Consider the following 27,246-nt stretch of genomic DNA (forward strand, 5'->3'; position numbering starts at 1 on the left):
TTCCAGTTAAAGACGGTAGCGGTCGGTAACTCAAGTGTAGCCTGGGTACTATTGAACACAACAGCGCAAGCGCTAGAAGTAAATAAAACGTTCAACGTTGGTGCATTCACACAGTTCCCAGTTCCCTGCCCTGAGCAAGATAAACTTTAATTTCCCAATTTTTAAATGCTATTTATTTCTCAACCATTATCTATAGAAGAGGAATCAGTCCAATATCACCCTTTTCGCTGTTTCTTTTTTTCCCATACAAAATTTCTTTAAATAGCCTTCAAAATATAATCTGCGCGGCGCTGTATTTTCGTCCTGCTCCCGCTATTCCGCACCGCACCATTCCGCTCGCGCAAAATTCACTCCGTGCTCACCCGCTATAAATTATTTTATTCCCGACCCGACTGATCCAGCTAAATTTAGATTTTGTTTCCAGAATCTATCTTTTAAATTTCCCTTACAGAAAGAGAAACACTGGATAGGAATTGTCCGTGCAATCATTTATTTTTCTTACAGCCTGCTGTAGCCTATGATCAACACCGTAACTAAAACAAATATCACAGAAAAATAGGCTAAATCAAATGTGACATCTGTCACTCAGAATTATAAGAAAAAATACAAACAAACGAAAACTGCTGACTTAGCTGCTAAAATAAAGTTTTTGTATATATGAATGAATGAATGAATGTTCACTGACGACGGTCAACGAAACATCGATCCTCCAAAGGCTGAATGCGTGGCCGACACAGAACAATTTAAATGGCTAGCTTATTATTTTTTATGCAGGTTATTTGTAAATTAAACGAACTGCTGTCTATTGTTCATTTTCGTTAACTTCAAACGTAGGCTAAATTAAAGAGAAGTGGTTTTTCTATAGCCTAGCTATTGTTTATTTTTGTAATGCACGTTATAATTTGTAGCTACATTAAACACATTTATGTTTATACATATATTTTCTTGTCATGTAATTTAAAATGTGTAAATGAAAATAAATTGGTCTATTAGCCTACGTAGGCTTTTTACAACTATAGCCTATTTATAGACCAATAAAATAACTAAAGTTTAACATTAGAAACAACAAATTTTTATTATCAGCCAAACCAGAAGAAAACCCTTTTCTACACTTTCATTGCGCTGAGCGGGAGAAGCTGGAGCTGGACCGGGATGGGGAATAATGCACAATAGAGACTCTGGTAAGGCCTGAGCGGGACATCATCTTCTGGGATGAGTGCATATTTCCACTGTCCGCAGCTTTGCGGGGCCGAATCGGTCGACGGCTGCATGGCATGCCATAAAAAAAAACATGGATGTATATAGGCTAAATGTTTAAAATATATTGTAACAGTTACATTTAACATAAGAAATAAACTGTTAACTAATATTTGCAATTTGACAATATTTAACCAGCTACAGATTTACATGCTTATGGTCCAGCCCATCGTCGCAGGCTTTGAAGCATGTCAAAACACAATAGAAAGCTCAAAAAAAGTATATATATATATTTCTCTTTTTAAATCTCCTCACGAACGTCCGCTGTCAGTTGTCAGAACCTGCTAGTCCATTAAGGACGCTTGGTTCATTGTTGCCAAGTCTGGAATGGGGTTGCATTTAGGCTACTGTTGCTTTGGGGTGTTTGTAGCCTATAGTCCACAGGTTAAGTTGTCTTTACTTAAGCAATATTTCTACTGCCCGCGCCCCGCATTTTGGGATATTTTGGTCCATTCTGGCTGTGATTCCGATACTTTTGAATAACAGTTTGAGGGGTTTTATTATTCAGACCTGGCAACCCTGTCCCTCGGTTCGCCCTTCGTGCACTTCGTGCACTTTGAAGGCGTGGCCTAGTCTGGCCTTCGAAGTGCATGGCCTTCGAAGTGCGCACCCTTCACTTTGGGACACAGCTCATGTATCATTATCCCCTCCTATTACAACACTAACCCCTCCCTTGATCTTCTCACACCATTACATAACCCCTCCCAGTTTGTTTTTACCACCCCCTTTTCTCATATGCCCTACCACCTGTGCAACAGGTGTCGGCTGACAGAGCAGTTCATAAATTCTCTAAATTTATCGATTTATCTTACACACACATATAATTTATTATATATATATATATATATATATATATATATATATATATATATATATATATATATATATATATATATATAAACGCACACATACAATGCATAAATAAATAAATAAATAAATGCATCTTTAAAATATATCTTTATCTGTAGCCTAAGCAAAATGATTTTAAATAACTGTGGTGTGACACATCTAAAATCTGCAACACAAAAAAAATCTAATATATTGTAATGTATGTATACACCCCTATAGATTTTAATACTGTTTTTCATATAATAGTACATTTTGTTGGCATTTAAGATATTGTTTAAAACGTAAATAACAATGATAAATCACTTGCCATTACGATTTCGTAGGATATCATTACTTTATTATAATATATTTAAGAAATAAACAATGAAGCAATAAACAAAACTGTTATAAAAATATTTAAAACATGGTTTATATTAGCCGATTTTGCTTTTTGCCATGAAGCAGCAGAATTTTGAAATACGATAGCTGACGGCACGTCTGTGACGCCACATTCCATCCGGGTCCTCCGCGCCTGGGCCATGACGTCACGGGGTCCAGGAATGGCGGCGCTGTCTGCAGAGGGAAGCAGCCCGAAGAGCCCGAAACTTTATTCCTAACATCACTCAGCGGCTACACGAGCTCCACCACTCCACCGACGGCCATATACAGATCTTAAAGAGCCAGCGCACCGGCGGAACCCAGTCTCGACGTTGTTACCGCTGAATTCTAACGTCCCAGGCTCTATTAGTTTGGTTGACTTTGCGAGGGCCAAAAGACAAGAGCAAAGACAGCGACTAACGGTACATAAAAACAACAAGCACACCAAAGCATCTTCTTTCGAGTCCGTCCATTTCATAAAAGGATCTTACTTGTGTTTTGCTAGTTTTTGTCCTGCTCATAATCCGAAAGTCAAGACGCTGGCCTGATAAGGTGAAGCCACCAGCTGCGGGTTTGATGCCACGATGGAGAGTTTAACACTGAGCGATGTCGAGCAGAAATATTACTCTGAACTCTTCCTCTCCTGCGATGTCGATAACACCAAGAAAGTGGCTTCCAATGGCAAAGTTCTGGACCTCTTCCGGGCGGCCCAGCTCTCAAACGAAGTGGTCCTTCAGGTAGAGTATGCATGTAATTCAGATGTGTGTGTATTAGTCAGCAGATATGTGTTGTCATGCTTATACACGTTAGTAAATCGAATTGATGACTTGAGTTCATCGTCTCAGACATGTCAAGGACTCTAATGGGGTCATATGGGCGATGTCAGGAATATTTAGACCGGTTTGATGAATCAATCTCATTGTTGACGAGTTGCACACATAAAAAGGTGATGCATCAGTAGTGTTAAACTTTGTTTCCTGTTGTGAAAGTCTGTAGACTTATAAGCTGTGCCTGCTTCCTCTTAAATCTAAGCATAAACAGTATTTTTCTGCTTATGACAGGAATCCATTAGGTTGATGACTCTTGAAATGTGTTTTTCTCTTCTTTAAATGTATTAAAAGCAAACAAGAAGGTTTGGTGTTATGGATAATGTGTGATCCTTTATTTAGGGATTTAGTTCATCACATAAACTTATTAACTGTATTACAACTGGTCCATAACTTGTTGATAATATGCTATAAACAATTTCATACTGTCAGGCTTATTTTAGAACACCCCGTACATGTTAATGGTTCTTGAAGTGTCAGAGATGTTTCTGTTTCATCATCTCGTGCTGATTAACACTCTTGTGTTGGAAGGCCATGGACATTTCAAAAACTTGTGGTCTTTAGTCTAATAGTTGCTTCTAGGTCTGTGGCCAATGTTTCTTGAAGGGATGTGTCTCTGATTTGCTGATCTGTAATCCTATTAATTGACAGAAGGGCATTTCATTAAAGTTTTCCTTGTGTGAGAGAATAACATTTTCATGTAGTTGTTCTACAAATGGGATTTCTAATGTTACATCAATAATTCGTATTTAAGATTGAAAACTGATAATCAGTCAAATAGGCACAGTTATGTATATATTAAATGTGTTTGTTTTCTTTTTAAGTGAGTTGAATTATGAATAATGTTGTTATATTGATGATTGGTCACCCTGTTCTCTAATTTAGTGAAGCTTGGTGGAGAGAAAGAGCGAGAGCAGAGACCCTTACACACTGTGTAAAATTAAGTGTTGCATTTTATGCCTGGCCTATATAACATCTGTGTAACACCATATTAAATGTATTTAATTACATACTGCCATTCAAAAGTTTGGGGTTAGTAAGATTATTAGCATGCATATTACTAGGATATTGGCTGTTTATTAGTATTTAGAAAGCACATGCATTATTCTGCATGACCATACATACCGTAATCCTGCCCAATACCTACTAATTAGGAGTTTGAGGCAAAAGTGATAGTCAATAATGAGAATTGGACCCTAAACTAAAAATGTGACCTAATAATTTTTTCTTGAGCTCCAAATTAATTGAAGGATCATGTGACACTGAAGACTGGGGTAACTGTAATCATTAAAATATTAAAGTAGTTATTTTTAGTGCTTTGCTTTATTGTATATGTGCATTACTTCATTCATTTATATGCACCTCTAACCATGGTATTGTTTGTTCACCTTTGTTTTGTAGATGTTAAGGTCAGTTTATCCGATTGACAGTTTTGTTTCCATTTTCTTAGATTACTGAACTTTGTGGGGCCACACGTCTCGGTCATTTCGGTCGGAGTCAGTTCTACATTGCACTGAAGCTCATTGCACTGGCCCAGTCTGGAATGCCCCTGCGTGTGGAGAGCCTGAATAGTGGTGAGCAGCAACAAACCTTCTTTTATAGCTATTCTTGCTTTAGAAATTTATTTTATTTGTTTATTAATAAACTAGCGTTTTCTTAGTCCATGTCGGCTGCGAAGATGAAGTTGACGATGCTGACTCGTCATTTTCCGCAGTAACATATAGTAGTGCAGGTTCTATTCGCATTGCGTTTTGAGAAATGATTCTGGAATGATTCTGAGATTTTCCGAATGCATCGCAATTCTCTCTCGACTCGGTTCTGAGCTTAGTTTTTAACAGCAGATGGCACCGCGTGCTTTAGAAACAGCCTTATTGGCTCTGCTTGCTTCCAATTCCTTGCAAACACTTAAAAAAAATCAATTCAAAGGAGAATTGTGATGCTATACGCTGAGTTTCGGTTTATTTATGTGATGCGTTGTCATCCTGTTTGTTTTCTTTATTTTCAATGTTTTGATGTTATTTTAAGTGTACACAAATATAAGTATACCCTTTACAGTTTAGAATAATGTATTACTCTTATCTGTATGTCCAAAAATGACACGGTATTTTAAGCTGAAAAAATGCAAGTGATCCGGCTAGAGATGCACCGATTACAATTTTCTTGGCCAATTCCGATTTCCGATTTTTTTGTTAGTGAGATCGGTCGATACTGATTTTGCAGATTCCGATTTTCTTTCTAAGAACTATAATTGACAGCATATACCAACAAAATTTTATTTTTATTATAAAATAAATTATTTAAATATAAATTAAACATTACAATAGGATCTTCTCTCACTTAAACAACTCTAAAAATATACGTGTTCTGTGCCAGGAAAGTTTAATCAGTTGCTTTATGAAACAAAATATTATAAATGGACCTTTTTTCTCTTTTTTCCTTGTCTTACAAAAGTCAAATGATCCTATTAATGAACAAAACTGAAGTGTACAATACTCCAAATAATAGTTCAGTAATTGGGTAATACATTTTGCCAGCTAGGGATGTCCTGGTACCAAAATGTTAGTAGTCGGTACCAATACCATAACATTTTTATGGTACTCTGTACCAAAGCTAAATGTTTTTTTTAATATATTTTTTATTTAACCATTTAATTTTTTTAATTTTGTTTATTATTTATGATGATAATCCTTATAAGTAAATAGTACATAAACATTTAAAGGCTGTATGCTGTATTAAAGTAAACATTGTAATAATCAACCATCTAGGCATAATTATTATTATTAGTAGGCTAGTGACATATTATTATTACATAGAGATGTAGCTAAGGTTATCTATCCTAATATATTCTGTTAATTAAAAAAAAAAAAGTAAAGCAAACTTTTATTTTGACGGGTTGCCGTGAAGACCTTGGAGTGTCTGTGTTCATATGACGACAGTTTTCTCAAATGAAACGGTAAATTCTCCTGAAGTGACGGTTTATGCGTTCGGCTGGTCATCCAGCGCCATGAATTCCATAATTTTTTTCGTAAATGCATTTATGCTTTGGTCTTTTCGTTGCTTATACCAAGGAAAGATAGGAGATGCTGACCTGTGGCTGGCTCTGAGCTCTGGCTAGCTTTAGCAGTTTACCTTTACTAACTTACCTTCTTGTTCCACATGGTGATGGAGTTAAGTGTCTAATTAGGTTTGTCAAGTTTCACAAATGGCATAATTAGTGTCTTCTTCGCTCACAGTAAAAAAACTTCCATGCCAACGACGCTTGCATGCAGCTGTGAGCGCGAGCGTGGCTGTGACGTCAACTTCGCGCTCGCACTCACAGCCGCATGTAGAGGGATCGGCTCAAAATCGGTGACACGTGTGACTGATCAGCTGACCGCCGATCATGCAGAAAATCGGCCAATTCAGATCCCTGGCCGATCAATCGGTGCATCTCCAGATCCGGCACTATGTTGTGAAGTAAAGTGCGCTATACTTCCATACTTTGCCTTCCACTCTCCTCACAAACACTTAGTTATTTACCTAATAATAGCACACATTTATCTAATTTAATGTGAAGTTTCTACATGTTTCAATTTCAAATAATAAGCCATATATCTGAGCTTGATATTTGAGAATTGATATTCTGCCTGGCATACCGTAATTGCCTTGTCTGGCTATTACCAGAACTAGACCAAGCTCAATTTAAGATTAAACATTGGCATTATTCGAATAACTCTCTAGGCAATTGGATCTTTAACCAATCAGACCACAAGACCTGGATTAACACAGTGACCAACTGCCTATGCCAATAGCGCTCCAGTAGAAATGAATGTACAGGTTTCCAGACTGAGTTGCGAAATCCAATTGCAGCAGATAAGGCTGGGGTTACCCAGTAAAGGTTTGGCCACAAGGCCGATAATGATCGGTTCATCATGGGAGACTTTTCCACTTCCAGTGGATTTTTTTCTCTCCGACTAACCCAAATATAATCTTATTCCACAAAGCCTCTTCTCATTGTCTAACATTTACTTTTCTATTAGGGGGCAGCACTGGTCTGCACCAAATCTAACTACTATATTAATCTGAAGTTGTTGCATCCAACACTCTTTTTGCAAATTAATCCATAGTAATAGTTGCAGCCCCATTACATAACAAGAATTAGACGAGAGAGAAAAAAATTCTTCCTTTCTGTTGCATTCATATTTCTGTGAGCTGTTTGTGCCTTTAAAGGTGTCATAAACTGGATTTTTTAATTTTTTTTATACTGTTGTCTGAGATCAACTAATGATGTTTGTGTGGTTTTTACATTCAAAAACATCATAACTAATAAGTAATAGGCTATTTTCTACACTGGTTTTGAGGCTGTCTTCTGAACGCTGGGTTTTGATGGACGTGCCGCACTGGAGACTTGGAAGTAAACGCCCACAGCTAGGATTGGAGAAGATTTGCATATTTAATGAGCCTCAGCCCCGCTGTCATATCTATGCCCCTGTCAGTTCACATGAGGGAGAGATTATTTTGAAAGTGGCAACTTCAGTGATTCTATTGACCACAGGGCTCGTAAACGTCTTTATCAAGCAAACACAATGATTTATTTCTCATCCATCCGTGATTGTTTGGAGTATTATTTCGGTATTACATGGCCTACACGATTGGTCAATATAAGCGCGAACCGCGCGCATTTTGGTAGCCCGTCTGAAAAACACACAGCCCCCGGACTACTATTATTACATATAAAAAAGATGTTTTACTCGCATAAGTTTGTTGCACCAGTACTGTCGGATCCAATATAGAAGGCACTACATTGTGTCTGCAAATTCAGCACTTGAGGCTTGTTTACAAACGATTCCACAGTGAAATGAAGCGATTGCGAGCACACGTACGGTCTTCCCCACTTGAGCTGGAACTTCATTAAAAATAAATTAAGTTTCACACATTCCTAATATTAGGATCCGAAGGAAGCTTATGCAGCGACTGTTGTTCCACAATATCTTGCTATCTTCTTTCACATTGTTATTGCTGCTGGCTAGTGATCGACCGAACAGCTCCATGAGTCGGTGGGCGGGGCTACTGAATTACACGTTCTTTAGAGGTCTGTTTCGTCGCACGATGACGTAAGAATGAAGCCCATGATCGTTTTCTGGGCCTCGTGTCTATAAAAGCTTTTCTTTGACTAAAAAGGACATTTTCAGCTCTGAAACTTACAGGATATTCTTATATTACCATGACCTTTTATATATCAAAAGCTCAAGGGAAAGTTGATTTCTCAATTCATCAGCCCTTTAAGCACCTCTTTTATATATAGATCAGTCCCAAACAGGAAGCCCTGTGCAAACAATCTACATGAATTTTGGGGAGTTGGACAAGGCTTTGTAAAAGAATGAGAAATTGACAGTGGCATAAATAAGCAGGAAATAAGACCCGACTCGTAGCCTTAAAGATACTGCAAGAACACAGTCACAGTCAACAGGAAATTGCTGACAGTGCCCTGGAGTTTAGATATGCTTGGGATGAACTTGCTTTCTATTGATTTCTGTTCCGTAGATTTTAAAGTTAATAATGAAAATTTTGATCTCGAAAAATAAGAAAATAATATCAGTTTAGTAGTGCTTACAGTAGTTGAATACTAAATCTGCCTCTATGTGTAGAAGTCTTATGTAGAGTTGTGTTTGCAGTCAGGGATCTGCCCCTCCCTCGCTTTGTGATGGGCAAGAACGAGCAGGAGACGAGGCACGCAGTCATGTTCGCAGATGCAGAGAATCAGGGGCACTACTTCCCTAGACCACCTGGCAGAGTGCAAGCCAAAAAAGTGTCAGCGCACGAGATGATTCAGCCATGTGTTCCCACTGTTGATCCTCAGGTACTACAGCTTATATCCCACTATCATTGAATATGTGTCAAAATATGAAGAAGAAGAAAAAAGTTTTAGGGTGAATGTAGTCAGCTACATCTGTCATTGTCTTATCATGTTAATATTAATCAAACAATATTGACAAAAAAGATTTAACATATTGCTGTTCTTTACTTGAATAATTATTTGTAAACTGAAATGTATATTTATTCAGAAATGGGGCTTTACATTTTTTAAAATAGTTATTTATTTTATTTTAATATCAGTATAAGTAATAGTAACTCCAGGTTGCTTCATGAAGTTTCTATATTAAGTGTACTCTATATCCTGTCTCAGATCTGTTGAACAACCACTTTTTAGCTCCACCATGTAGCTGCTGTTCTGAGGCCATCTGTTTAGCTGAAAGAATTAATAACTAATTAATTTGGTTTATCTCTGGCTCCAGCCGGACACCACATCTCCTGTAGTGTCGCCGCACCAATCCCCTCCCACTTCGCCCCATGCCTGGAGGAAGCACAAACGCCAGGCCAGTGGTGGAAACGTGGACAGACAGCCCTCGGTGCCAGGAGTTGTTTGGCCACCTTTTAGAGAAGCACAGCCAGGTATTCTGTTTAATAATGACATCATTTTATTATTTAGGAAACAGAATAACCTTCCTTGCTAACATAAAGAAACTCTATATTGTCAAAAGTTTTGGGACACCCCTCCAAATCATTGAATTCAGGTGTTCCAATCACTTCCATGTCCACAGGTGTATAAAATCAAGCACGCATGCAGACGCTTCTACAAACATTTGTGAAAGAATTGGTCGCTCTCAGGAGCTCAGTGAATTCAAATGTGGTACCTTGATAAGTGGCCGTCTGTGCAATAAGTTTCTCACTACAAAATATTCCACGGTCAACTGTTAGTGGTATTATAACAAAGTGGAAGCAATTGGGAACAACAGCCACGAAGTGGTAGGCCACGTAAAATCACTGTGCACCTCAGCATGCTTTGTGCATAGATGTCGCCAAATTTCTGCAGATTTTATAGCTACAGACCTCCAAACTTTGTGTGACCTTCAGATAAGCTCAAGAACAGAGCATAGAGAGCTTCATGGAATGGGTTTCCATGGCCGAGAATCTGCATTCAAGCTTTACATTACAAACTGCAATGCAAAGTGCCAGATGTAGGGTAAATCATGCCGCCACTGGACTCTGGAGAGCAATGGAGACGTGTTCTCTGTAATGAAAAATCATGCTTCTCTGGCTGGCAATCCAGTGAACGAGTCTGGGTTTGGCAGTTGCCAGGAGAACGGTACTTAACTAACTGCATTGTGTCAAGTGTAAACTTTGGTGGAAGGAGGATTATGGTGTGGGGTGTTTTTCAGGGTTTGGGCTTGAAGCCCTTTAGTTCCAGTGAAAGGAACTCTTAATGCTTCAGCATTCCAAGACATTGTGGACAATTTCATGCTCCCAACATGGTGGGGAAATTTTGGGATGACCACTCCCTGTTCCAACATGACTGTGCACCAGTGCACAAAACAAGGTCCATAAAGACATGGATGAGCGAGTTTGGTGTGGAGGAACTTGACTGGCCTGCATAGAGTCTTGACCTCAACCCGCTAGAACACCTTTGTGATAAATTAGAAAGGAGACTGTGAGCCAGGCCTTCGTGTCCAACATCAGTGCCTGACCTCACAAATGTGCTTCTAGAAGAATGGTAAAAAAAAAAAAATCCCATAAACGCACTCTTAAACCATGTGGAAAGCCTTCCCAGAAGAGCTGAAGCTGTTATAGCTGCAGGGTGGGCCAACTCCATATTAAACCCTACGAATTAAGAATGGAATGTCATTAACATTCATTTGCATGCAATGGCAGGCTCAAAACTTTTGGCAATGTAGTTATATTATACTATATTATATTATAGATTTTTAAAAAATATATATTATTTCATATTGATGTGGTTATTATTTATTAATAATAGTTATTATAAAGTGTTACTCTTATTTCTCTGTACTTGAGCAAGTCCTAGGCAAATCTAATTTAAAGATTAGTTAGTTATGCTGGTGCCTATTTGATATTAAAGGTCACCCACCATATACTAAATTCTTACAAAAAACTGATCTATGTTTTTTTTTTTTTATGATTCAGGGCTGTCTTTTTTTAAAACTGTTAATTCTTTATCTTTCTTTTCTCTTTGTCTGTGTCTTGTCTAAGGACCTGTAACAGGTGACGGGATGTGGTCCGCCCATTCACCCCCTCCTGTCCAAGAAAGTTGGGTCAGCTTTACAGACACACCCCCCTCTAGCACACTTCCAATGCATCCCCCCTCAGCTCAGGTAATAGAGTGCGGGCCTCCATGTATACATTTGTTATGTATACAATGAAGTCTGTCACCACTAGCCTGCTGTAACCAAGGCTTCTGTGACAGAACAGATGTTTAATTTTGTGTGCACAGCAGCACAAAAGTAGACTATATTAAATATTTGCCAAAGCCCAAATGGATGCATGTCCAGCGGATTACAAGTCATACAAGGAGTTTAAAAAGGAGGTATCTGAGCAGTTGTGGTGTTTAAACTGTTTTTAAAAAATCTTACAAACCCCAAACTTTCAACTGTAGTGCACATATATAGGAAATCTAATTACCCTCCCTCTTTTTCTACTCCAGCCGGAGAGCACAACAGTACGGACTGTGACATCTTCAATGACCACAAATGAAATCCAAAGACAGACCAGTGGTTATGATGACCCTTGGAAAATCACAGATGAGCAAAGACAGTATTACATAAACCAGTTTAAGACCATTCAGGCTGATCTCACTGGTTTAATCCCTGGTTAGTAAGACCTAATTTTGAACAGTAACTGCCTGTGCTGTTTTCTCTATTCAACTTACCAACCTAAAAATGCATCCATCCTCTGTTATTCAGGCTCTGCCGCGAAGGAATTCTTTACGAAGTCCAAACTGCCTATTCTAGAACTGTCTCACATTTGGTAAGTAGCATTACAATAAAGGACAATGACCTTGGTGTAGATTGTTTTAAAGGTATAGTTCACCCAAAAATCACTTACCCTCATGTTGTTCCAAACCTGTCTGAGTTTCTTTCTTCTGTTGAACATAAAATAAGATATTTTGAAGAATGTTGGTAATCAACCAGTTGACAGTAACCATTGACTTCCATATTAGGAAAAAATATGATGGAAGTTAATGGCTACTGTCAACTGTCTGGTTACCAACATACTTTAAAATATCTAATTTTGTGTTCAACAGAAGAAAGAAACTCATACAGGTTTGGAACAATAGGAGGTAGCCTACTCCAAAACTGCATATGTTGATAAGCCTTGACATTTGCTTTCAATTAATGTCCTCTCTTTGAAAAAGGAAGAAAGTTATCCCTGTCATCTGCTTCTTTCTACCTTAAAATAATCATCTTATTTTTGTTGACTGAACTTCTTTACCTTGCAGGGAGCTTTCAGATTTTGATAAAGATGGTGCTCTGACCCTGGATGAGTTTTGTGCTGCATTTCATCTCGTAGTCGCTAGGAAAAATGGTTATGACCTTCCCGAAAAGCTCCCTGAGAGCCTAATGCCAAAGCTTATTGACTTGGATGACTCAGCAGGTAAGCAGAAAAGCCTCACGCTAACCACAGCTTCAAATTGGGCAATATGGAGCCCTACTATTTCATAATATTTCACTGATCTGCATACAGGGTGTTATTTTAACCCTCTTCTGAATATGATATGTCGAAAGTGCTATTTCCAGATGCACAGAGGTATGAAGAAATTATTCTGTGGCGTAATTACAATAAGTTTTTGTGCCTCTATTCAGTTCTCTATTCAGACATACACTACTGTTCAAAACCTTTGGGTGTGGATTTGTTTTTGTTTTTTAAAGCAGAGACATGTTAAATTGATTAAAAGTGACAGTAAAGACTTAAAAAAATTAAATTTCAGACAAATGCTGTTCTTTTGAACGTTTTCTTAAAAAACGACCCGGTTTCCATAAAAACATTAAACCGCACAACTTTTTACAAGTTTGACAATATTAAGAAATATTACAGAACACTAAATCAGCATATTAGATCGGGATATCATGTGACACTAAGTAATGAGTAATGGCTGCTGAAAATGTGAATTGAAGTTAATTGCTATCACAGGAATAAAATCCATTTTAAAATATATAGAAATAGAAACAGTTCATAATTTTTTACTATATTATTTTTTTCCCTGTAAATAAATAAATGCAGCTTTAGTGGGCATAAGAGACTTCTTTCAAAAACATTTCACAAATCGTTTAATTGTCTTAAAGAGACTAGTGTAATTGTTCCAAAATCCCGATATTAAACCCATAAATTTGCGATTATTTGTGATTTCGTCACTTCCTGGCATTTTAATTTCACTCTGGACAGAGAACAAACTTGCTTCTATTTCTAGTAACATCTTCACAGAAAGTGACCCTGTATCTTAGGAGCAGTTTTGCATATTAAAATGAAACATTGAATATACCCTTGGGACCCTGAGAGTCCTTGTGAAGTTTTATGACATTCATTCTGTTTTAGATGCAAATTAGTATAATAATGCTGAATGACTTTCAGGTGTCTGCATAAATTATTTTTTCTTTGTCTGTATGTTTCAGGAGTTACAGAACCTGCTACTGAGGTTGGCTTCTCTGCTTCCCCTGTGGAGGTCACTCCAAATAAGTCTCCTTCCATGCCTTCCCTGAACCAGAACTGGCCTGAGCTCAACCAGAGCAATGAGGTTTGGACTGTGGAGTACTCAATGTACCCTACCTCTGTCACTGATATTTGTATTCTATCTGCATTTTTCTTTATGGGAAAATAAAACTAATACACTTCTGCTTGAAAGAAAGAGGTGCTAGTGAAGCACGCTTTCATCTCATCACATAATGTAACACTCTCTTTTAGAATTGATGTGACAGTTAATGCTTCATTGCTATCTTGTGAATGTCAGCCTTTTAGTCAGAACTGCTGACCTGAAGTCACATTTTTAAAATAAATTTGTTTAGTCTAAGATTAAAGGAGTAGTTCACTTCAGAATTTAAATTTCCTGACTATTTACTCACCCCTGCGTTATCCAAGATGTCTTTCTTTCTTCAGTCGAAAATAAATTAGGAGTTTTGAGGATAACATTCCAGGATTTTTCACCATATAGTTGACTTCAATGGACTACAATGGGTTGAAGGTCCAAATTCCAGTTTCAATGCATCTTCAAAAGGCTCAAAATGATCCCAGCCAAGGAATTAAGGGTCTTATCTAGTAACTTTCTAAAAGATTATATACGTTTTAACCAAAAATGTACCGATCAAGTGTTAAAAAAGTAACCGTGACATGATGTCAAACGGCCTTCACAAAAAAAGGTAAAACAATGTTGGACAATTTTGAAGTTAGAGGAGAAAATGGGAGTTTTTCACCATAATGTGGTTCTTCTGCATTTTCAACATGATTACATAATACGCAAGACAAACATTTTGGTTAAAAAGTATATCATTTATTTATTTATATACAGTGAGAAAATAAGTATTTAAACGCCCTGCTATTTTGCAAGTTCTCCCACTTGGAAATCATGGATGGGTCTGAAATTGTCATCGTAGGTACATGTCCACTGTGAGAGACATAATCTAAAAAAAAAAAAAATCCAGAAATCACAATATATGATTTTTTACTATTTATTTGTATTATACAGCTGCAAATATAAGTATTTGAACACCTGTCTATCAGCTATAATTCTGACCCCCAAAGACCTGTAAAGCTGGGCATACACTGTGTGATTTCTATGCGATTTCAGCAAGGTTATCTGCTCACACTGTACGAGTAGATCGCATGCGATGCAAAGCCAAAGCTCACGATATGCTCTCACTGTGTGGTCCGACTGTCGAGCGCGACTTGTATGCTCACACTGTACGGGTGAAAAATGTGCAATAAAACGCTATATATATATATATATATATATATATATATATATATATATAAAGACCCTTATTCCTCATCTGGGGTCAATGTCAAGCCCTTTGAGGATGCATTCAAACTGGAATTTGGACCTTCAAACCGTTGTACCCCATTGAAGGAGAAAAATCCTGGAATGTTTTCCTCAAAAATCTCAATTTATTTTCATCTTGGATGACATGGGGATGAGTAAATTATCAGGAAAATGTAATGCTATATATATTAAATATGAACAATATATAATAAATGTAAATATATACATAAACATTCATAAATATAAGAAGTATTAGAATAACTGTAATAGTAATAGAATAACTGTTAATTATTGCATAATAGAACTGGGGACATTTAAAGGGATAATTCACCCAAAAATAAATTGTCATCATTTACTCACCCTCAAGTTGTTCCACACCTGTATGAATTTATTTTTTGAAGAATGTCAGTAATCAAACAGTTGATGAACCCCATTAACTTCCATAGTATTTTTTCCCAGCTTTTTAACAACTTGAGGGTAAGTAAATTATACATATTTGGGTGAACTATCCTTTTAATGAACTGGTAAAAAAAAAAAAGAAGTAAGGTGAAGTGTGTAATTTTGTTGGAATGTTACATTCTTTCTCCTATCCCAGCTTAATAGGTGCTAAGTAACTGGAAGACATTTATAGGTTGATTTCTAAAAGAAAGTGTAGTACTGTGGCTCTGTGGGGCTTTGATTTTTTTTGAGCATCCTGACTGGTCTGTTTGGCTGACCAGTACTAGACGGGAGGAGTGTTCAGAAAGCCTGTTTGAATACTAATTTGTTTTCAAATTCCATTTGACAATGCAAGTGATGTAGAAATTACACACTTCACCTCTAAACGGGTCAGTAATGTTTTGATCTTCTGGATATAATTATTGGGTGGTGTCTTTTGATGACGGCTTTCTTTTTCTAATAATTGTAATAAGGAAATATGTAATACAATACATTATTCCTACCAGCCTATAAGGCCATTAAGAAAACAATTGTTCCTCTGTCGACATGAGAGTATGCCACCGTACATTGAAGGACAAGTCACGGGTTTCTCCTAACAGTCAGAGGGTGGAGAGGGCACACACTGTTGTTGTATTATGGTCTCTGTTTGCTTGTGTGAGGAGTTGAGTGGCTCCACCTTTCTGACATGTCTCTGCTCTGTCTCTCCAGCAGTGGGAGACTTTTAGCGAACGCTCCTCAAGCTCACAAACTCTGACCCAATTTGATTCTAACATTGCACCAGCTGACCCTGTAAGTCAATCACTCAGTGCTCTTTCATGATTAATGATATTCATTAACCCAGTACTCTGTAAATTCTCTCTGAGAGCGCATGTCCTCAGTATAAATTCACAGCCACTGTGCCATCATCAAATGATTCGTTTTTGTTTGTTTTTCTTTTGCTTGCTGAGCTTACAGATAATTCTTTCATGCTCTTTCTTTCATACTGTATCATGTAATCCAAGTGATTACTTTGGCTGGCTGTTCTTTGAGGGTGTTGTTCTTGAAGTCTTTTGATGTGAATCAATGATTGTTTAGTTACTCAGTGCCAGGTTCTTAACTTTTCGTTGTTCTCTTTTACAACTGGGATGATAAAACTTCATTAAGTTCAGTGGAACACAATTGTAGTTTTACGACAGCAGCAGATGTGCTTATTTCTTTTTAGGATACAGCAATAGTCCACCCTGTGCCCATTCGTATGACACCCAGCAAGATCCACATGCAAGAGATGGAGCTCAAGAGAACTGGAAGTGGTGCGTCCATTAATGTGCTTGTATACATTTCACTAGTGCTATTGCTTATTCTTTGAGTTAGAGGTTTAGAATGAATTTTCACCTAGCGGACTAAAAATCTCATTGGCCTGCATTATAGAAAGAACTAAAAGCCATATTTTCCATATCCCAGAGGCTTAGATTTTTTTTTTTACCTGAACAAGCAAACGCATGGCAACGCTCTGGCAACCATCCATAGCGACTGATCATGCTCAAAAGGACTGAGTTTGTTCCAGTTGCATTCATTATGTGTTTACAGTCAGTGTTTAAAGTCATGTTGTGTGTGATGTTTAAAGACTCTAGTCTTAGAATTTAAGAACCAGCTGTTTCCAGTCATCTATGGAGGACCAAATTACTCAAAATGAAATAAGTAAATAATGAATTCAATGAAACAACAATTAAATGTACCAGTTTATTCTGAAATAATTCATTAAATAATTAATTTAATTTAATATTAAATAATTTAATAAATAAAAGTATCTATTTATTTTGTAAAATTACAAGAAATTGTTTAATATATTTCACAATTACCCCACACACTATTATGTTTAAAAATCAATTTTTTTTCATTGTTTAATGTGCTTTTTCAAAAAGGCGTAATAAACGTAAAAAGTCGTAATAATGTGCTGTGTTTATGAATAACACCTATTTGAAGAATCATGCATTTCCAAAGCATTATTTCCCCAAAGATTTTTTTAATAATAATAGAGGACATTTCACAAATGCCAATCAACAGGCAGTGGGCGGTGCTTGGCGCTGATTGGTTTGAAGTTGAAGATTCGACAGACATGACAGATCGATCTTTGTGTGGTGTGATGACATCACAGAACACCAAGGGTGTTTCTCATTTCTTATTTGTGACTGAAAATGTATTTTGAATTTTAAAAAAACCTGAAAACTATGAGAACTGTGGCTGTGTTTAAGGCTGTGTTTTTATCTTGATCAATTCCTACCGCCATATTAATTTCCAATCAATTCCCCTATTCCCCCTTTCCAGACCCAAACAGAAAAAAAAGTTATCAATCTAAAAGGATTATCCACTCAGCGCCAAGCACCGCCCACTGAAAAAACAAAAAAAATCTTTGGGAAAATGGTGCTTTGGAAATGCATGATTTGTCAAATAGGCATCATTCGTAAATGCAGCATATTATGAAAAACGTCTTTTTGAAAAAGCACATTAAATAATTACAAAATAGATTTTTAAACATAGTAATAGTGTGTGTGGAAGAGGTAATTGTAAAATATATTAAGCAATTTAATGTAATTTTACAAAATAAATGGAAACACTATTTAATTATTTAACTCATATTTAATTAAATTAATTATTTAATTAATACATTATTTCAGAATAAACTGGTACATTTAATTGTTGTTTCATTGAATTCATTATTTATTTAATTATTTCCTTTTGACTAATTTGGTCCTCCATAGTCATCCTCACAATGGATTTTATTTAAGCATGTTTAATATTTGCTTTTGGCAGTGTAGGTTAAGATGGCACGTTAATTGTTTTTAGGCTATTCATTTTGTTCTGTAAAAATTCAGAATAAGCAGCGATTTCGCTCATTTTAAAAATAACATTAAGTTGCTGTCCTTTTATTTCGACCTGGAGTCTAATAAATGTTAAACAGACAAAAATACCATTTGTATATGATCTCTGCAGCTCTTCTGTGAAAAGTCATGCTTTCAGAGTTTCCAGTGTTGGCAGTTCCATTAAATAGCATTGGGAGATTTTTCTTTTTTTTTTTTTTTTTTTTTAACTCGTTTTTACTTCCTGATTTAAAAATAAAACAGTCTACAATTGCTTGATTTATATGTTTAAAAAACAGCACTAGAAATGTTCTATGTAATTAAAGGAATACATAATTAAATTTTTCTATAGGTGATTAAAGGCAAAAAGAAAAATTGAAAGCGAAACAGGACTTTATGAAACATTTTTTTTATTCAAGTTATGAATAAAAGTTTAACTTTTCATAAATAAAACCACCAGTGTTGTCAGCAGGGTTTTTCTTCTTTTTTTTTAAATTTACAAATTGCACTGCAAGTAAGTAGCTGCAGCTGTCTGTTTGTTTCTGTACAATAGTGTTGTGAAAAGTCCTGACCGCAATACCAAGTCTATACATCACTTTTCTATCCTTCCTGAATAAAGTTAATTGCTTTAAAAAATAATAATAATTTAGTTTTTAAACAAATTGAATTATTTATTCTTATTTTTACAGATCACACACATCCAACTAGTCCTATAATGGCGAAACCACCAGAACTTTCTGACGAAACCAAACTAGCAGCAACTATTAAGTTTCCTGGTACCACTGTTGGTAAGTACATCTATTCAAGCAAGTAATTGGCTCACAGATCTTTTCCTGTAATATATTTAAAGCCATTACCCTTACATCTTACAGGAGATGGCTATAGCAGCTCAGATTCATTTACATCTGATCAAGAGCCCATTTCCAGTGGTGTGAACAGACAAAGGTATTTTTCTTTTTGCTGTTGAACCAAATTCAGTTTCATTGCCAGGAAAAAAAGTACTAACAGCTCATACCATTACAGGTCTCACTCTGGCACCTCTCCGGAAGGACTGAAGGTTGTGGCTCCGCCCCCACCTCCTCCCCGCCCCCAGACCACTCACTCACGGTCCTCCTCTCTAGACATGAACAGAAACTTTGCTGCTGTCCCTGCAGGTATGCATGCACACAAACTGTTACAAAGTAACTCATAGCTTCCTGTTTTTTTGGTGCACCGTTAGTAAAAGCTGAAGTTGTCTTTTATAATTACTTCTCCAGCAGGTTCGCAGCAGCCAGGTGTAGTGGCCTTTCCCCCCGCAGTGCCTCCCAGACCACTGCCCACACAGGTACAACAACCCAGTGGTTAGCGATGCTGTAAAAACTGCTTTTAGACAATTATATATCTATTACGCTTTCTTAAAACAATTCTCCAATCCCAGACATCAGTTCCACATGGTCACCGTTCGGTAGAGGGAGATGGTCTTCCAGCACATACCAGCACATCACCCCAGCAGATGCCAGAGCAGCCCAACTTTGCTGACTTCAGCCAGTTCCAGGTTTTTGCCGCGGACCAGCCGGCCGATGATGGAGAGAAACTCTCTGATAGTGGACAGGTACAAATGGAACCATTATGTTAATGTAAAGATAATTATAAAGATAACTATTTCTGTGTAAAAGTATGCAGAAATAAATTGTTTGCAAAAAACATGAACATGTATTAAACAACTAGATGTTACATTTCTTGTAAAGAAACATATACACAACCTTTCAAAAGCTTGAGGTCTGTAGGATTGTTTTTTTTATTATTTATTCTCTTATTCTCACTAAGGCTGCATTAATTTGATCACAAATACAGTTAAAACAGTAATATTGCTAAATATAACTTTTTTGGAATATATTTTTAGAAGGTCCCGTGGCATGGATTTAAAAAAAAAATATTTTATAATGTTTCCTGAGGTGTACTTATATTGTTAGTATGGTTTTTACATCAAAAATGTCATAATTTAGAAATGAAAGGTATTTTTCTATACTGATATTACCCCTCTGGCTTGAATGCTCTGTTTCAAGGGGTGTGTCTGCTGTGAGACTTCATTGAAAACACCCACTGTTGGGATTGGCTGACATCTTTGCATTTGAAATGAGATGATGTGGTGGAGGGGGTGTGGTTTAGTGAGGCGCAAGCAGCAGCAGTAGAACTCACTGCCAGTCGAGAGAGATAGAGACGGAGCTGGGAAAAGATTGCTGAGAAAGTGTTATTGTACCAAGTTGTTGAGAGCGCAAGTTTATTTTGTTTGTATTTGAGAGCTCTGTATGAACACGAGTGAACTTCTCACTAAATGCTTTCACAACAACTAACAGCAAACACGGGATTGACTAGCCTGGTTAAAACCTGACCATTCTCAGTAGTAACTGAGTTATGGCCAGGCAAAGCTTCATTGACAAATCATTTCCAAAGGGGCATCACCAACGGATTAGGACGTATGCAGAGCGACCTATGAGAGCGACAGAGAAACATCTGAGACAGCTCAATTCTGTTTGTGATTTTGAGGAAGATGTTGCAATGGCTTCCCATGACTTTTGCCGTTGGTGTAAAAGAAATATGATAATAGCTTCAGCTGGTGAAGCTGAACGCCACTCAATCAACATTTTTGCAAAATGTGGAAAACCTAATAGCATTTCAGACCGACTGAAACATCTCGGATTGACGGTCGAACAGAAAACATCAAGCTCTGATTGCATTTCCACCGTTGTAAGGCATTTGTATTGCGATTAGAATGCGATTTGCAATATTTTGAAAATAAAATTATATTGAGGAGTCTTTGGAAAATTGTGTCTCACAAACTTTATTCAAATTCAGTCATTTCAGTAGCCTGACAAGCCAGACCCACATCAAGATGTTTGGTCTGGAAACTCACCATAGACAGGGATCAATCCGAGGGGGGGATAAACGGTTGTCTTTCAAACTCCCTCTGCACGCGATAGGATAGCGCTACACCAACCAGAGCAACGAAGGTGAAACAGAGCTTGTTGATAGATTAAACATTCGCCGTATCCAATCGGCTAAACTCCGAACACATCTTCCCTTTTTAAGAATGACTTCAGTGCCGCTCTTTGTTCTTTTCTCAGAGAAAAGCTTAACTCCAAGTCTTCCAGGATCGCGGTCAAAGCTGATTCGAAAGACCGCCACCGTTCGCCAGTTTCTGTGTTTACTAGAAGCACGCAAACGCAACTCGGCTGTCGTCATTATGGCCCGGCCCGCTGACTCTATACACGATGTGATTGGGCCGTCCAGATTCTGAGGAATACAGCTCAGACGTGTATTGAGAGTTCCTAGACGACACTTGCGGGCAAATTAAATTTGCTGCCGCTAGGGTGCGTCTAGATTTCTAGGCTATCATTTCAGATATGTTGGAACATTTTCAGACTTGAGCATAGTTACGCCAGTTATTTGTTTACAATTTTTACATGATTACCAGATCTAGTGTGAGGAAATAAGCACAGAAAGGCCAGATCCAGAACTGCTGTGTGGTGTTAGCACATGATCGATCACACTCCCCATCCTCCTCATCAAAGGAGCCGGTATAATCCACATCTGGGGTGTTCTTTGCTCTTTTTTTTTTATTTATTTTTTTTATTTTTTAAGAAAAGTTTAAACCGCTTAAAACAGACGCGATAGCTGATTTGAACAAGTGATATTCCACAGCGGCGTCCTGCTTCACCCTTCAAGTTGACCGTTATTACGCTGTCGTCATCGTGTAAAGCCCGCCCCAATGTTTCTGATTGGTGCCGCGATTTCGATGGATTGGAAATGGGTTTGAATGGGGTCTTTGCCAGACTACTTGTAGAGGAAATCTAAATTTGCCGGAAGTTGTCTGTGTTTTCCCAGGATAGACATCGACATGAATACATAAAGAGCTTCTGTTGAGCATAACAGGGTCATTCATTATAACGGCAGTTTGGACAAGTGTGCACTGCAGATATACATGTGATTGACAGATCCAGATAAAATTATAAAGAGTGTTCTTTGATTGCTCTCTGTAGTTTAATCATTTAAATAACAGATTTGTTTCATGCTCAGAAAACAGGACAGAAATTAAGTGTATTCTTAGTCACTGGCTTGATTCGCTGATGCATCAAGACGGCCAGCGGTAGAAAGAAAGTCTACATTAGCTACACATCAGAAATCACTGATCCCAGAGATCAGGCATTAATGAACACTGTTACTCACTGTTTGTGTCGGTGCTGTCGAATCCATATGGTAAAGTCTGTGCTGATAAACTGAATCCATTCTGTACTAATTCTCTGGGTGGGCAAAGCAGAGGAAGGGGAGGAAACCTTTCCTGTTATTATGTCATAACAGGAGAATTCAAGATCGGCTCGTCTGGGCTCTCATTTTCTCAAAGACAGAGAAAGACGGCCAGAACTCTGTTTACACCGATCGAAATTTCTAGCCACGTATGGACAATATTCAGGCTAGGGGGACTCATATTAATATTGAAAAACTTAAAATATCATGCCATGGGACCTTTAAAATATAATTAATTCCTGTGATGGCAAAGCTGAGTCTTCAGTGTCAAATGATCCTTCAGAAATCATTCTAATATGCTGCTGGTGAAACATTTCTTATTATTGTCAATTTTGAAAACAGTTGTGTTTTCTAATATATGTTATTCTATCTTGTCTTTTCTTTTTGTGGAAAATTATATCTTTTTCAGGTTTTTTTGAGGAATAGAAAGTAAAAAAAAACACCATTTGTTTCAATTGAATTTTGAACCTTAGTATATGATCATGTATTCGTGTAAATACAGGCAGAAAGATCTGCAGAAGCTGCCGGGACGATGAGAACAGCAAAGAACGATGTTCAGGCAGAAGAACGAAATGCAACCACTGTCAACTCTGTAAGCCAGTCTCTACCAACCTGTCTTTATATTGCATATTACTTCAGCATTATAATACCTCAATTTATGTTATCCATAGGCCAAAGTATCCACTCCATTGGCCCCACCTCCCAAACCTGTCCGTCGAAGACTGAAGTCAGAAGATGAGCTCAGACCAGATGTGGAGGACCTTCCGCAAAAGTCTAATGTCATAGCCACTGTTCTTGCAACCCAGCCCTCAATTCCACGGTAAAACTGAATATTTTATTTTAATTTTGTATTAATTTTTGCAAAATTTTTGTACCCAAATTCTGGGTACAATGTTTCCCTTGCATCCTAATGTGTGCTTCCTCTGCACGGTCTGTTTGAAAACAGGTCTATCGGTAAGGATAAAAAGGCCATCCAGGCTTCCATTAGAAGAAACAAAGAAACAAATACAGTTTTAGCCAGACTCAACAGTGAATTACAGCAACAGTTGAAGGTATTGTGAGGCATCTGTTGAATGTGACCATCAGTTTTATAAGACAAGCTGTTCAAAAGTGTGACGTTTTGTCTTTCCCAATTTTTGTCTTCTTAGGACCTGCTAGAAGAAAGAATATCTCTTGAAGTGCAACTGGAACAGCTTAGACCTTTTTCGCATTTGTAACCGGAGTGTGCGTGTGCTTGAGTTTGAATGTGTGTATGAAAGAGTGATTACCCCCTTTTTTTTTTTTTTTTTTTTTTTTTTAGTGGTCTATTGGATCCTCTGGCAGGATGTCCATTTCCCCCGCCTCCACTTCTCTGCTGACTGTGTGGGAAAAGACAAAATCGCTGCTTCCTCCAGATTGTTCTGTCTCACACAGCCATTCAGAGGAATGGGGTCCAGAATTATTATCCGTTATGGCACTTTGATGAAACAGAAAGTCTGAGTGGTTGTATATGTAATACCCCCAGACATTGCAGAATATGTTTAGTGTGTGAGGCAAGAGCCTGACGTCATGGCCGGCAAGAGGCTGTAATTCTGGTTAACATGAAGGAGCCTCTTCCCCTCCTGTTCTCCAGAGTCTCGAGGCAGCTTGTCATGTTCTTCCATGTTAGGGCACCCGTGTGTGCTCAGACAATCATGTGAGGCCATGCACTGGTCTTAAAGATGGGAGAACTGATTTTTTGGGAGCTCATATTATTTCAGATGTATGCTTCGGTAAACTGATTCTGACAGGCACTTATTAAAGGGACAGTTCATCCATAAATATGTGTCATTACAACCCTGTATGGCTTTTTTAATGAAGAATGTCCTGGCTGGTCTTTTTCCAGAAGATCTTGGGCTGTCTAGCTCAACAAATAAAAAAGAAACACCCAAAAAGTGATGCAAGTTACTTGTGTGCTGTATTTCAAATGTTTTGTAGTTATATGATTTCTTTTTGCAAGGAACAGAAGCTTATTTTCTGCTCCAGTTAACTGGAGTGACTAAATCATTGAGCTGAACTAATGAATTGGATCAGCCAAATTTGTGAACAATTCATTAATTTTGTCTCGACTAAATCATTAAAAAGATTTAAACAAAATCAAATGAATCAGACAAAACCGCAAAGTGAATTGCGAATAACTTGCTTTTTAGTCTGTTCCTAAAACAAATTCTATTTTATGGCTTCAATAAATTTGAAATATAATCCACAAGTGAAATATGCTGATGCTTTAATGATGCTTTTTTGATTGACGGATTAAAGAAACCTGTGTGGGTTTGAATGATTTTAAGCAAATGACAGAATTATTTATGGATGAACTGACCCTTTAATATTTCTTTCTTGCCATACCAGTGGACTGCACATTGTGCGTGTTTGTTTCAAGTGCATGAGAGAGAGTTTGAGGACAACAGTTACAAATGAATGGCTTCAAAGACATTTATTTCCTTTTCTTTACACACTCTGTTGTGGTGTAACGTCTGACCTTGTACAGTCTTTCGCCCCGGGATGGCAGATGTTCCTCTCTCAGTCGCAAATGTTGGCTGTACCTCATACGGTACATCATCTGCATCATAAACTCTGTGACATCATTAGTACGTAATTGTGAGACCTGAAACAATGACTGCACTTTCTCCCCTTCGGCTTTCATTTGTCTTTTTTTCCCCTGTCACTGTTTTTGCATGTCGTTCAAGATCTCATTTTGTATAAAACGGCTCTTAACGATGAACCACTTGATTTGTATCTGTAACGTCTGAACTAGTGTGACGTTTGTGTTGTTACATAGACTTGCGCCATGTCTCTCATTCATTAATTCGTTTTGACTGATGTTCGTCTTTTCTTTTACTCATCCTTAAAGCCTTACTTCCTGGTGTGCAGGTTTTCACAGTAATGTATCCCCCCCATGTTAAATCAAGGTGAGCCTTTTCTCCCTGCTGTTCAGGCTGATTTACTGTATCAGGGGTATGTTGTATATTGTATGATACACACCTTTTGATCTCATATGTAAATTTGCATTAATTGCTGACTAACAGCAAATATTCTATTTAATTGCTTATATAATGGCTGTGGGATCATAAATGTTTAACTGCATGGATGTGTCTCTGCAGAATGAACTAGCAGCTGTGTGATTTTTACACAAAATAAAAATGGCACAATATTTTAATAATTTCCTTTTTTGTCAAGCACTCACACTGTTTTCAAGTAGTCCAATGTCACTGGGGCATTTCACTGTGTTGTGCACTTTTTTTTCTACAAAAAAGACCGAAAAGCTGTGCTTCAGTGGTGAGGATTATTATTTAGGACTCAGGTTGCATCACGTGTCATCAGATCATTCATTGTAAAACACTGATGATTTCAGGAACTTAGCAATTGACTGTCTTCATGAGTGGGCCATTAATTAATTTGCTCCGTCGATTCGTTCAAAACCCCTAGGTCATTTAAGAATGAAACGGGTGACTGTAGCTCCAAACGAAATCACATAATCTCTTTTTTGAGCAGGTACTTATTTTGAATGATTCTATATAGTATGAGTGTGTGTATATGAATGTAATCTGGATGTTCTGCATGTATCACATTGTCCTTATGATGTGACCTACCAGCATCAGTTGCGTCGTGTCACCTCCATTCATAAATTCCCTCCCATGGCCTCATAGGATGGTAAAATGTCCACTGTATGCACACTGTATGCTGGAAGGAATGGTTGTCCAGGTACTTTTTACTGTGATTTCAGACATACTTCTTTTGTCACACTGTTTTTCACCTACTATATAGAAGGAAAGTATGTGATTTCGAATGCGGCCTGTGAACGAGTCATTGAATCATTGATCAATCAAATGCTACTGTTCCTGTTGCTCGGAAACCCAGTTTTTTTTTTCTTCTTTTTTGGGTGGAGCAAAGCTTAGTAACTGACAATATTGTGTTATAAAATGTAAGTAACTATGTAAGTCCCTAAAGTAATATATGTCACTCAAATTACCTGATTCCAGTCTTCTGGTTTTATTTGACAAGAGGGTCTGAAACCACATTAATATCCATTTTAAACCTAAATGTTTTAGGATACAAATCTATAGAATAGCAGTCTTTTTCAACTGATTTGGATTATTGAAATTATATATCAGTGATGTTAATTAAGTTGAGCATATTATTCTTTATATTAACATATTCATTTATTTATCATCCAGATATTATCCACAAACATATCCATTATTCCTATTTATTCTCAGGACAGTGCATAAATACAGTGCCTTGTGAAAGTATTCGGCCCCCTTGAACTTTGTGACCTTTTACCACATTTCAGGCTTCAAACATAAAGATATGAAACTGTAATTTTTTGTGAAGAATCAGCAACAAGTGGGACACAATCATGAAGTGGAACGAAATTTATTGGATATTTCAAACTTTTTAACAAATCAAAAACTGATAAATTGGGCGTGCAAAATTATTCGACCCCTTTACTTTCAGTGCAGCAAACTCTCTCCAGAAGTTCAGTGAGGATCTCTGAATGATCCAATGTTGACCTGAATGACTAATGATGATGAATAGAATCCACCTGTGTGTAATCAAGTCTCCGTATAAATGC

General features: G+C 37.4%; 1 protein-coding gene across 6 annotated transcripts; it reads left to right on the plus strand.

Moving 5' to 3' along the window:
* The first annotated feature begins 2,569 nt into the window (after positions 1-2,569).
* Positions 2,570-25,837, plus strand: reps1 (RALBP1 associated Eps domain containing 1). 6 transcript variants are annotated; one of them, XM_067417944.1, is made up of 21 exons: positions 2,572-2,885; positions 2,969-3,200; positions 4,741-4,864; positions 8,945-9,129; positions 9,566-9,722; positions 11,319-11,440; positions 11,770-11,935; positions 12,029-12,092; positions 12,565-12,719; positions 13,736-13,857; positions 16,243-16,323; positions 16,736-16,823; positions 19,061-19,159; positions 19,244-19,316; positions 19,395-19,525; positions 19,628-19,695; positions 19,789-19,962; positions 23,158-23,247; positions 23,327-23,475; positions 23,602-23,707; positions 23,804-25,837. In XM_067417944.1, exons 2-21 carry the CDS (start codon positions 3,048-3,050, stop codon positions 23,870-23,872), a joined length of 2,376 nt encoding a protein of 791 aa, XP_067274045.1. In that variant the 5' UTR covers positions 2,572-2,885; positions 2,969-3,047; the 3' UTR covers positions 23,873-25,837. The 6 variants fall into 6 exon arrangements, with proteins under 6 accessions (XP_067274047.1, XP_067274050.1, XP_067274046.1 ...); XM_067417946.1 differs by having other exon boundaries at positions 2,570-3,200; positions 19,631-19,695; XM_067417945.1 differs by having other exon boundaries at positions 2,571-3,200; positions 16,246-16,323.
* Positions 25,838-27,246: the final 1,409 nt, after the last annotated feature.

The sequence above is a fragment of the Pseudorasbora parva genome, chromosome 15 (assembly GCF_024679245.1).
Source record: "Pseudorasbora parva isolate DD20220531a chromosome 15, ASM2467924v1, whole genome shotgun sequence".
Taxonomy (NCBI): domain Eukaryota; kingdom Metazoa; phylum Chordata; class Actinopteri; order Cypriniformes; family Gobionidae; genus Pseudorasbora; species Pseudorasbora parva.

Excerpts from the sequence above, each read along its gene's own strand:
- reps1 (XM_067417944.1), top strand. The coding sequence starts at position 3,048 with ATGGAGAGTTTAACACTGAGCGATGTCGAGCAGAAATATTACTCTGAA. Across the intron at positions 11,441-11,769 it reads TGCATCCCCCCTCAGCTCAG|CCGGAGAGCACAACAGTACG; the intron begins GTAATAGAGTGC and ends TTTCTACTCCAG. Across the intron at positions 12,093-12,564 it reads CTAGAACTGTCTCACATTTG|GGAGCTTTCAGATTTTGATA; the intron begins GTAAGTAGCATT and ends TTTACCTTGCAG.